The sequence below is a fragment of the Humulus lupulus genome, chromosome 2 (assembly GCF_963169125.1).
Source record: "Humulus lupulus chromosome 2, drHumLupu1.1, whole genome shotgun sequence".
Classification (NCBI taxonomy): domain Eukaryota; kingdom Viridiplantae; phylum Streptophyta; class Magnoliopsida; order Rosales; family Cannabaceae; genus Humulus; species Humulus lupulus.
In genome coordinates this window covers 97,009,620-97,022,696 of record NC_084794.1, presented here as the reverse complement: position 1 = coordinate 97,022,696, position 13,077 = coordinate 97,009,620, and the positions used below count along the sequence as shown (strand labels likewise).

At 33.4% G+C, this 13,077-nt stretch overlaps 1 protein-coding gene across 1 annotated transcript; it reads left to right on the top strand.

Moving 5' to 3' along the window:
* Positions 1 to 1,912: 1,912 nt before the first annotated feature.
* Positions 1,913 to 2,548, top strand: LOC133814552 (uncharacterized). Its single transcript, XM_062247499.1, has one exon. The coding sequence runs from the start codon at positions 1,913 to 1,915 to the stop codon at positions 2,546 to 2,548; it is 636 nt and encodes a 211-aa protein (XP_062103483.1).
* Positions 2,549 to 13,077: the final 10,529 nt, after the last annotated feature.

Genomic DNA, 13,077 nt, shown 5'->3' with positions numbered 1-13,077 from the left:
GCAGGATAGTCCAGAAATTACATCGGGTGAAGCATGTTTTGAAGAGGTTTAACAGAGAGGAGGTTGGTGATATTGTGTTGAGTTATAGGAAGGCCAAGGAGGATTATAGTAGAGCTCAGGAGGCTTTGGCTTATAACACTTCAGATCTGTCTCTGCAACATTCTGTTACTCAAGCTCATCTCACTGTTTCAGTTATGCAGAGCCGTTATGCCTGTTTTCTCAAATAGCAGAGTAAACTTAATTGGATTAAGTTTAGTGATGATAATTCGAGGTTTTTTCATGCATTTATGCGAAAAAGAAGAGTTGATAATAGAATTTCTTCTTTTACCATAGGAGGCAAAACAGAAGAGGACTACTCAAAAGTTGTTGAGCATTTTCTCTCACATTTCAAGAATTTTATGGGGAGGAGAAATTTGGCTTCATTGAAGATTGATAAAAGATGTTTTCTTCAGGGAAACAGATTATCTCTGGAGCTCCAAGTCAAACTTCTGAGACCTTTTACCAAGAGTGATGTGAAGAAGGCTCTTTTTAGCATTCACTCCTTTAAGAGTCCTGGTTTGGATGGCTTTGGCTCGAGATTCTTTAAGGGGTTATGGTCTGATATTGGTGCTGAAATTACTTCTGCTGTGTTGGATTTCTTTCAGGATGGTTACTTGCCGAAGGATCTGAATGAAATGGTGATTTCTCTTATTCCTAAGACTGCGGATCCGAGTTCAGCTAATGACTATCGTCCTATTGCGTGTTGTAACACCCTCTACAAGTGCATATCAAAGATGATTTGCTTTAGACTCTCGGAAGTGCTGCTTTTCTTGTTCATAGTAATCAAGGAGCTTTCATTAAAAATAGAGTTCTAGCCCATAATATTATGATATTCCAAGATCTTCTCAAAGGGTACACTAGAAAGAATATTTCAGCTAGATGTTTAATGAAGATTGATCTGAGTAAGGCGTACTACATAGTTGATTGGTATTTTGTGGAGGAGTTACTTAAACATCTTTGTTTTCCCTCTCGTTTTATTGGCTGGATTCTTGTTTGCTTAAAAGGTACCAACTACAATCTGTTATTGAATGGGAGAATTCAGGGCTCTTTCAAATGGGAAAAAGGCCTTCGGCAAGGGGACCCCATGTCTCCTCTCTTGTTTGTGCTCATTATGGAGTACCTCACTTGTTTATTAGCTCATTACTCTGACAAAAAAGGCTTTGGTTATCATCCTTTGTGTAAACATCTTAGGTTGACTAACCTTTGCTTTGCATATGATTTGATTATCTTTTGTAAAGGTAACATCAGTTCTGTGAGTAAGATTCATGAAGCCTTTTCTGCTTTCTGTGCCTCTTCTGGTCTTTCAGCGAATAAATCTAAATCCCATGTCTATTTTGGAGGGGTGAAGGATTCCATCAAAGCTCAGATTCTTGAGTTGTTGCAAATGGAAGAAGGCTCCTTTCCTCTGAAGTACTTGGGGGTTCCTCTTCGGCCTACCAAGTGGAAAGCCTCTGACTGTGGGGTAATTCTAGATAAGTTGAATAAGAAGCTTAATTGTTGGGCGAGTAGAAACTTATCTTTTGCTGGTCGTGCTCAACTCATACACTCAGTTTTGCTTGGTATAAGGAACTTTTGGATGAGTATATTCATTCTTCCTTCCAAGATTACTGCTGCCATTGATAAGAGCTGTCGGGATTTTCTTTGGGGAGCTTATGGGAATAGAAGTAAGATGCATCTCCCTTCGTGGGAAAAGGTTTGTCTCCCGAAAAAGATGGGTGGCATTGGTTTCCATGAGGGCAAGAAATGGAACTTGGCATTGATGGCTAACTTTATTTGGGCAATCTCTTCCAAGCAAGACTGCCTGTGGGTTAAGTGGATTAGTTCCATTTATTTGAAGAAGTTTAACGTTTGGAATGTGCCTATCAGTTAAGATATGAGCTGGTATATCAAGAAATTATTGAGGCTGAGACATAGTATAGATGAGGGAAGCTTGTTGCTAGCTGTTAAGGGAGGTAAATTTCACAGTAAACACTTCTATTCCTCTCTTATTTCTGTGCATTCTGTGGGCTATGCTAAGACAGTTTGGAACAAGCTTATTTTGCCAAAACACAGGTTTATTTACTGGCAGATTTTTAATAACCAGCTGCTTACTAGAGACCACTTGTGCCGATTCATGAATATTTCTTCTGCTTTCTGCCCTGTGTGTGAATCCGGCTTGGAATCCCATATCCACCTGTTCATGGAGTGTGTTTATTCCAGGAAAGTGTTTGATGAAGTAGGTAGATGGCTGGGTTTCTTCCATTGGCCTGAATCTTGTGAGGAGCTTACCCATTGGTGCTTATTGGCTAAGCATAACTTGAAGAACCAGATAATTAATGCAGTCATTTCAGCCGCATGGTATTTCATTTGGTGCAACAGAAATAGATGTATTTTTGAGTCAGTTTGTAAAATGGCCAGCAGCATTAGTTTGGAAATTAAAGATGTTGTTAAGTATAGAGTTTTGAGTTTGGGTTCTGTTTCTCATAGAAAAAGGGATGTATATTTACGCAAGGTTGTAGAAAGCTGGTAGTTGGTTCTTTGTAGCTTTTTCTTGTTGTTTGGTTGAGTTTGCTGTCTGCTGTTCTGTAGCAGCTGCTCTCTTGGTTTTGTAAGTCTGGCTTGTTTTTGAATAAAATTTTTCTTTTGTTCAAAAAAAAAAAAAACTTTGATAATTCTAATTGATAATTAAATAAATTAATTGAGACTATCTAGATGATTTTATCAAAGGTACAATGAGGACCATGGGCCTATGAAATCAAGCTCCAATAAGTTCATAAATCTAACAAATAAATTTATTAACTTATTGATTCCTCGTGACTCCACTATAGACTCAGAATTGCACTCTTGAATTCACAGAACGCTATATAACAAATATAGTGTTAGGAACGAGTTTCCTAATACGCAGCGGAATGGTGGTATGGTTGGCCCAGTGTACAACAAAATTTTTTGTAACATATTTAAACTACCTTTAAATATGCGGATCTATTAATATACATACATTAATCATAAACAAGGTAAGGATAGAATTCATACCTCTTGAAGCCTATCAAGTGTCATTACTATCTTTTCGTATTTAGAACAATCTTCCTATCCAAGCCGCTCCCACGTACTCACACCAAGATCTTCCAAAGCGTTCTCTACACCTCAAGAAATGTGTGGGCACTTAGAGAATGAAGGATAGTTTATTTGTGATTCTACTTGATGTACTCAACTCATGAGATCAAGAGAATAGGTTTGAGAATTGGTTCTTTATTTTCAGGGAGAGAAAACTATCGTTCTATTTTTCACAGAGCGAATGTTCAGAGTAGTCTCACTCACTTATCTGAATAATTTTCTGATTAGTAATACTTAAAAGAAAATATTCAAAATTTTAAAAATAAATCTGTAACCATTTTACAATTTACTTTTTAATTAATTAATTATTCTATTAATGAAAAAATCCAAAAACCAAATTTTGAATTATCCATTAATTAATTAATTAATTAAATAAAATTGAAAATCCCATCCCTGAAAAAAGCTGGCCCTACACGCCACACACAGTCCATGGACTGTGTGTGAACGTGTAGCTTCCTAATTTCTAGGGATATTGGTTTTTCAAGTTTTATTTAATTATTTATTCAAATTACTTTGTCAGATAAGATCTAACAACTTGATAATTAATTCAAATTTGAATTCAAATTAATTATCTTTTTAATTAATTATCAAATATAATTAATTATTTGAATAAATATTAATCTTTTAAATTCAAATCCAATTTGAACTTATCAGATCATTATCTCCCACTCAAATAAAGATATTTAATTCATTCTACCAATTGATTAAATCCAAAATTTTTGAAAAAAAAAATATTTAATTTATCATAATTTCAAAAATTATAATTAATTATTTATTTAATTAAATTTCGAAATTAATTTAATTATTTAATATAGTTTCGAAAATTATACAATAATTAAATATTAATTAATTTTGTTAACTACAACTAATTTGTAATTAATTAATTAATCATTATTATCATATAATTGCATATTTGGCCTGAAGAACAAATTTCTTCTTAAATATGTCTTTAAACTATTTTCCCTTCATATCAACTCTTACCTTGAACAGTGTTGATAGAGCCGCTATGGGAACCTATGGACCTATAATTCCAAGCTCCAATAAATTTGAGATTATTAATTAAACTCTTTAATTAAATAATCTTAATTTATTAATCTTATGATTATTCCACTATAAATATGAGACTGCACTATTGTAATTATAGACATTTCATTTACTGAGTACTTTATAATCATAAAGCATCCATTGATATAATCATTGCATACAACTTGACTCTCTAATAATGGTTCATAATTAATCGGGAATAAAATTACCGTTTTACCCTTTTAATTATCTCTTGTTTCCTCAAGTGCCATTGACTCTACTAGTGAAGGTTAATTCATAACTAAATTATGAATTTGAGCTCAATAACCTTTCAGTCCCAAAAGTCAACCCTTAAGAGAACCATCATTCAATCTCTTGTGAGAAGGTATAGATTTCATATCTGTATACTATGTCCCCAGCTATCTATATTAATGAGTTCCCAAAACAAAAGTTTTTAGCCTGATCATTCTGACAGACCCTAACAAGTGAATCAAAGAACTCATATAACATAAACAGGAGTTTATAGTAACTTCAAGATTAAGATCTATTTGTATATGATCGTCAGTCGATATATTTAATTAATACTTTGAAACAGTATTTAACTAAGTATTAATAAACATATCTGGTCCAGTTCTATATATTCTCTAATATATAAAGCACCTCCACTAAAGTGTCCTACCACACTAGTGATCCGGATCTAGATCACATGTATTCATAATACTAGTGGACCGTACTTGCAGTAATTAATCTAAAGATTCCATAACTTTATTTTACTGCGAACTATTCAAGTTCATTTATCTCAAACACAATCCTCCCGTACTAATACGTGTTTGAGATTACATACATGAACTTAGGAATTTTCCTGATATTTACATAATATTATCATAGAATAATACAGTCCATAAAATATATGCATAACAAATTCAATTTATTTATTTATTTATTTCAAAAAACAATGTCTACTACATATGCTTTCAGGGCACATTTCCAACATATAGATACGCTATTAATTATCCATTGTTACAACTATAATTGTCACTCAATCCTCTATAGAAAATCTATAATGAGATGAGACTAAAATAATCTATTTTATCCTTAAAATACTTAGTTCCTTGTAAATGATATTTCAGTAAACTAATTTAATTACTGAAATGAGATATCCATCAGAAGCTATAGATGTTCATATCTATGATTAACACTCCCACTCAATTATACTACCGAGTTCCCAAGATGTAAGTATGGGCTAGTCCGTAGGGTAAGCTGGTAATGAATAAGTCAAAGAACTCAAATAATACAATCAGTTAGAATACTAACCACTCAAAATTGAGATTGAATTGACCTATGGTCAACTATATGATATGACTAGAATAGATAATAACAATATGTTTACTTATCTTATCAATTTTCAATATTGGTCCAGTCCGATGTAACAAATACATCCGATCTTATCTACTTTGCTAATGTTCTGGAAAGAACATAACACTGCAATGTGTAAGTAGATCATATCGTAGATTTGCAAGTCAGTGTAAATCCTGTGCACTGACTAATCTTAGGACTAACTTATTTTGAACATAGAATCATATTTATATTCCACTGTGATTACGTCATTATAAATACGATTAGCTATATGTTTGACATTTAATAGAAGTATATATTAAATAAATAATCATGAAAATAAAACATGTGAGCAAAGTGATTGACCAAGTCAAAAAATGATATCTATTCTTTTATTGATAATATAATGAGATTACAAAGAAATTTGAGTTTTAATTAGTGCTTAAAGCCCCAACAAACTCCCACTTGCACTAATTGAAACTAATGCCTTAATTCTACTAATCCCATTTCCTTGATATGCTTATCAAATGTAGCTTCTGGTAGTGTCTTTGTAAACGAATCTGCAAGATTGTCTTCAGTCGCAATCTTCATAACTTTCACATCTCCCCTGGCCACATATTCTCGAATAATGTGATACTTCCTTTCTATATGCTTACTCCTCTTGTGACTTTGATGTTCTTTCGAGTTGGCTATTGCTCATGTATTGTCACAAAACAACACAAGTGGTTTATCCATTTCTGGAATAACACCAAGATTTGAATAGAACTTCTTTAGCCAAACTATTTCCTTAGCTGCTTCTAACACGGCTATGTACTCAGTCTCCATGGTGGAATCTGAGATTGCAGACGGCTTTACGCTTCTCCAAATCACAGCTCCACCCTTAAGACTAAAAACCATTCTAGAAGTAGACTTCTTGTCATCGACACCAGTCAGAAAATTTGAATCGATGTAGCCTACAGAGTTCAAAACACTACCCTTGTAGACTAACATATAATCCCTAGTCTGCCTTAAATACTTCAGGATATGCTTAACTGCTATCCAATGTTCTGCACCTGGGTTTGACTGATACCTGCTCACAACTCCCACTGCATAGCAGATATATGGTCTAGTACACAACATAGCATACATCAGACTTCCAACCGCAGATGCGTAGGGAACTTTTCTCATTGCATCTTCCTCTTCAAGAGTCTGGGGAGACTGCTTCCTTGAAAGATGAATTCCATGGCAAGACGGTAGGCACTCTTTCTTGGAATTTATCATTGAGAAACGTTCAAGCACTTTGTCAATATAAGCTGCGTGAGAAAGAGTTAAGAGTCTGTTCTTTCTATCCCTAATGATCTAGATACCTAGAACATAACTTACTTCACCCAAATCCTTCATCTGGAATTGAGTGCTCAGCCAATTCTTCACATCTGATCATTTCTTAACATTGTTTCCAATGAGTAAGATATCATCTACATAAAGAACCAAGAATACCACTATTTGATTTGCCTTCAATTGGTAAACACAGGGCTCATCAACATTTTGTTCAAAGCCATAGGTGTTGATTTTTTCATAAAACCTAAGATTCTAAGAATGAGAAGCTTGCTTAAGTCCATAGATGGACCTATTCAACCTGCAAACTTTTCCTTCTTGTCCAGCTACTTTAAATCCTTTTGGCTGATCCATATAAATGACTTCGTCAAGCTTTCCATTAAGAAAAGTTGTCTTGACGTCCATTTTCTAGATCTCATAGTCGAGAGCAGCTACAATGGATAGGAGGATGCGAATGGATTTGAGCATGGCTACCGGACTAAAAGTTTCCTCATAGTCCATGCCTTCTCTTTGGGTATAACCCTTTGCCACTAATCGAGCTTTATAAGCCCCGATATTTCCATCAACACCTCATTTCTTCTTGTAGATCCACTTGAACCCAATGACCATAAAGTCACTAGGTGCTTGCACAAGATCCCAGACGGAATTTGAGTACTTGGACTCCATTTCTTGTTTCATGGCTTCGAGCCATAGTTCCTTTACAAGGCTTGGCATTGCCTGTTTGAAAGACAATGGATCATCATCACTAGTGTCACCAACAACCATATTGGTTTCACCATCCAAACCATAGCGAAATGGGTTCCTAGAAACCCTCCCACTACGACAAGGCTCTGTGACTGTTTGCTCAGGAACAGTGGTACTCTCTTCATTTAAATCGACTTGCGTCGGTTGGACATGAAGAGTGGGAATTTCATCATCAACTTGCGTTGATGATTATGGAACATTGGTTGGAGTCAATTCTTTAACCATCTCCTCTAAAAACTACTTTGCTACGAGGTTTGAAGTTTTGGACATAGTCATTTTCCAGAAAAGTAGCATTTGTAGAAGTAAACACTTTCTTTTCTGAATGACTATAGAAAAGTACAGCTTGAGTACCTGTAGGATAGCCAACAAACATGCAAACTTCAGTTCGCGATTCTAGCTTTCCTTCCTTTTTCCTCAGGACGTGTGCATGACACCCTTAGATTCTATAATGGGGTAAACTAGGTTCACGACCATTCCAGCGTTCTAAAGGTGTTTTGGGGATTGATTTAGACGGCACGACATTGAGAATGTTGTTCGCGGTTTCAATTGCATATCCCCAGAACGAAGTTGGTAGAGTTGAGTAACTAAGCATGCATCTAACCATTTCCAATAAAGTTCTGTTTCGGCGTTCCGCTACACCATTTTGTTGCGGAGTACCTGGGGCAGTAAGTTGTGATAAAATCCCAAGTCTAGTTAAAAGATCTTGGAACTGCATATCCAAATATTCTCCACCCCTATCAGATCGCAAGATCTTTAACGTTTTACCTAATTGGTTCTGAGCCATTGCTAGGAATTGCTAAAACTTTGAAAATGTTTATAATTTCCTATGCATTAGGTAAAGACATGAGTATCTAGAGTAATCGTCAATGAAAGTGACGAAATACTCAAAACCACCCCTGGCTTGTACATTTAAAGGTCCACAAACATCTGAATGCACAAGACCAAGTGGTTCTTTGGCCCTATCACCCTTTGCAGAGAATGGACGCTTGGTCAGTTTGCCTTCTAGACAAGATTCACAGATAGGTAATTCACCTAAGGTGAGTTCCCTCAAAGGTCTGTCCTTTGTAAGTCTTTGAATCCTATCATTGCCAATGTGACCTAGTCTCAAGTGCCACAAATACGTCATATTATCGTTATCGGTCTTTTGACGTTTATTGGTCTTAGGTTTAGCTACTTTGAATAAATCATTGTTAAGAGTGAGGGGTTTGTTAGGTTGCAGAATATAAAGCCTGTTTTCAAAATATGCAATACACAATTGTGATCCATTGAAAGAAATAGATATATTAAAACTTGTGAAAGTCATAACAAATCGTTCTAATTGCAACATGGAAATTGAAATTAAATTTCTACTAAAATCTGGAATAAAAAATACATCATTTAAAATTAAAAATTTATTTTTGAACTTCAGACGAGCTCTTCCTCTAGCTTGGACCGTAACGAATGCTCCGTTCCCAACTCTATGCATTAAGCCACCTTCGTCCACTTCCTCCCACGATTCAAGAAGTTGTAAAGAGTTGCAAACATGGTTGGTAGATCCAGAATCAATAATCCAAACAGATTTATCATTCTCTAAAACACATGTTTCCAAGATAAATGAACTATAATCATTACCTTTGTTTTTAGCTACTAGAAACTTGGGGCAATCCTGCTTCCAATGCCCCTTCTCTTTGCATTGAAAACACTTATATTTACCTTTCTTGTTTTTCTTGTTCTTCCCCTTAGGCATTTGTGCATTTGGTTTTGCACTCATCTTTTCAGCCTTTGCAGGCTTGGGGTTGTTGATATGCCCACCTTTCCTCTTATTTCCAGCTTTCGAAGATGAAGCTTGGTTAGCTTCAGCCTTAGCTGGATCAGCAACAATAGTAGTAGTTGTTTTCTTTTATCCTCCCTTACTTGGTCCACCCATGATAGACTCAAAAGTTTGAAGCTCATTCATGAGCTGCGTCAGACCATAGTTGAGTTTATTCAACACAAAGTTGGTGGTGAATGGTAGGAAAGCTGGAGAGACTGTTGATGATCAAGCCAACTTGAGTTTCCTCATCTATTATGGCTCCATGCAGTTCAACTTCCTGAAAGTAGTTTGTCATCTTGATCAGGTGATCACGAACATGTTGAGAAGGTGCCATCCGAGCATTGGCATATTTCTTGGTGGCCTCAAAACGAGTCTGCGCTGACTTGGCACCAAACATGTCTTGGAGCTGATCCATGATTTCGTAGGCTGTCTCGACATTCTCCATCTTTGTCTTGAGAGAGTCGACCATACTAGTCAACATGTAGTACCGCGCCTTGTTGTTAGCCGCCTGCCAACACTCATACTTGTCCCTTACAGGCTTGGTAGCTCCTTCAGTTGGAGCTTCTGGGGATTCCTCAGTCATGATGAACTTGGTGTTGTCACCAATCAACACAATGTTGATGTTTTGCTTCCATTTAAGGAAGTTTTCTCCGGTGAGTTTCTCCATTGAAAGTTGAGAAAGGATGGGAGTAGACACAGTCACTATTTAACTTAAAACTACAAATTACCAATAAAATAGAAATCAATCACATTTGCTCAATAAAAATTCTATTCACACAAATTTCAAGAAATTGCACAACATATACCAAAAATATGTAAGATATGAGAAAAAAATACTTAAAACAATCATATCTCTATTTCTTTAGGTTTTTAACTAATCTATGATATCCTTGTCCCGGTTGGCGAGAGTTAAAAATACCACTAGTTAAATAGAGTTGTAAACTCATTTAATAATGGACACCACTATTAACAATCTACTATTCGATCAAAATAAGAAAACAAAATCTCTTATTTTATGAGCTAGACCCACGGTTTTGATAATCATAGATTTAGTCCTAGTAGTCACCGTAGGGGTGAGTCTAGTAATATTTGACATATAATTATCTATCTTTCGAAATATAACCTTGTCAAAATAGCTAATGAACACCTTCCGTAGGGGGACGAATCAAAGTGCCTCGAGGCCTCATTAAGCTATTGACTATGTTAAACCAACGGTGGAGATCGAATAAAAATCTTAAAATAAGCTCATTATTAAATTAAAAAATAGTATTTTTATTATTTATTTTTAGAAAATTAATGACTATGGTTTTCCAAAAAAAATTAAACATATTAAATTTTTAAAACCAAAGTCCTATAATTTCCTATTAATTCTAAAGTGTCACATTGAAACAAATTCAATTAATTTAGAATTAATCTGTTGCTAATCAATATTTAGGTTTAACTAATATAATGAACCTATACAATTAAATCCAACTCAGGTAAATGAGTCTTAGCAATTAGGCTTGTATGGAGGAGGGCTGGGTCCAGTATGTCGTTCCCCCTACAAAGGCCCCCAATCTTCCATACAAGGTCCAAAAGACAGGAATTTAAACCTTTGTTTTATTAATTGTTATTAATTGATTAGGCACACTATAGTCATGCAAAGCAAATGGGTCTACACAAGTAGAATCATCCACAAGAAAAGAATTTAAACTTTACATTTTCTAATGGGCATAAATAAAACCTATCATTTTATGAATATTTTATTTGGAAAAAACCATATATCTAACAAACATATGGGCCACTATATGCATCTTAAGCCCAATTGCAAAAATACCACATATAGTGCAAACAGACATGTTATAATTGGATGGGCCTAATCATGTTACTATATGATCGATTCTATGAATTTATGCAAAAATACCACAATTTATTTCATTTGCAAAAATACCATAATTAGTTATCTAGAATTTATCAAAAATTCGAATTAATTAAATTTTTACAAAAATAAGTCAATTTAAATGAAATTTATCAACAATTAACAATATTTAATTTAAATTTCATTTATCAACAATCAACTTTGTTTAGGTTAATTTGAAAAAAAATATATTAATTTAATCTAGATAGGATTTATCAACAATTAACCAAAGTTAATTTAAATCCCATTTATAAAAAAATATTTTATTAATTGGCTGGGAAAAATTTAATTTTTTCAAAATTAACCAATTTTAAATTTGAAAATCAATATCTTAACTATTTTTAAAAAATATCTTGTGTTGTTACAACTATAGCTAACATTTTAACCATTAAAAAAATAAAATATTAATAGTTATAACAATCCTAAAATATCTCAAAACAGTTAATCAAATTCAAATATCCATAAAAATATCTAACTAACAATATTCAAATTTCAAATAATTTAAATATTAAAAACTATAGAATAAAAAGATATTTATATATTCAAATAAAGATTTAATAAAAAAAATCAAGAGTTTAAATGAAAATATCTTAAATATCTGATATTATAATTCTAATATTTTAATATATTACAAGATTTAAAATTAAGTTTTTAGTCTATTTTTAATTTTGAATTTGAATCTTTGTAGAAAATGTCTAATTATTTAAATCTCAACTAACAAAAATATTTTATTAAAAAAAACAATTTTAAATACAAAAACAAATCTGATATTTTTTGCTTTGATTATAAATAATTTATTTCCACAATTTTTTTTCTTTAATTTAAAAAAAAAAATTGGCTAGGCTGGGAGTGTGGCTGCGCGTGCGTGCGCTGGTGCGCGCATGGCAGCAAATGCAAAAAAAAAAATTGAGCAATTTTTCAAACCAAAACTATTTTCTAATTAATTGTTAACATGTTTTACACAAAATAAAGCATATATAAAAATTAATAGCATAGAAAACACAACAAAATAACCTAAAATTGCTAATAATCACATAAAATCAATATGCTTTATAAAACACATGAAAAACCATCCAATTATTTAAACACATCAAATAATCCAATTTTTAACATGTTCATGCATGAAAATAAAGATTATCAAAGGCTCTGAGGCCAGTTGTTAGGAAAACTTATACATGATCTTTATTTATTTTCATGTAGATCTAATATTAAACAAATTAATATGAGATAACATAGAACATGTTTCTAAAATTGAATTCAAAGAGAAACAATGATGGGAATACTTACAGTATACGCAGCGGAATGAAAGAGTCATTTCTTCAGTTTCTCTAACTCTTGTATCCTTTTGGTCGCAGAGTATTATTAAGAAACTGAACCGTTATTCTAATTTCTTCACAGCCTTCCAATGTATCCTTAGAATCACCTAGATTAGTGTGGGCAATTCTCAACGCATGAGATAGATACAGAGAGAAGAAGAGACAATAATAATAAGAGGCTTAGAAAATTACTTGTGTTTAGAGAGAATCTAAAACTATCAGAAAACCAGTGATTAAACTTATCTGTCGCCTGTCTTGACTTCTCTCTAAGCACTCATTTTATAGACTCAATTAGGCCATTTAATTTAATTAACAAATCAATAAAATAATAGCCAATTTGAAGCCCTTCATCGAAATTATCATGGGCTTTAGGCCCGTGAAATTTCTTATTTGATTATAAGCTCGTTGGACTTAAAATCAAGGCATGTATTATTTTCTATTGATTTAATTATTTAAATCATTTATTAAATTAATTATTTATAATTTCAACCTTGATTTAAACTTATTTATTAATTTAGATATCA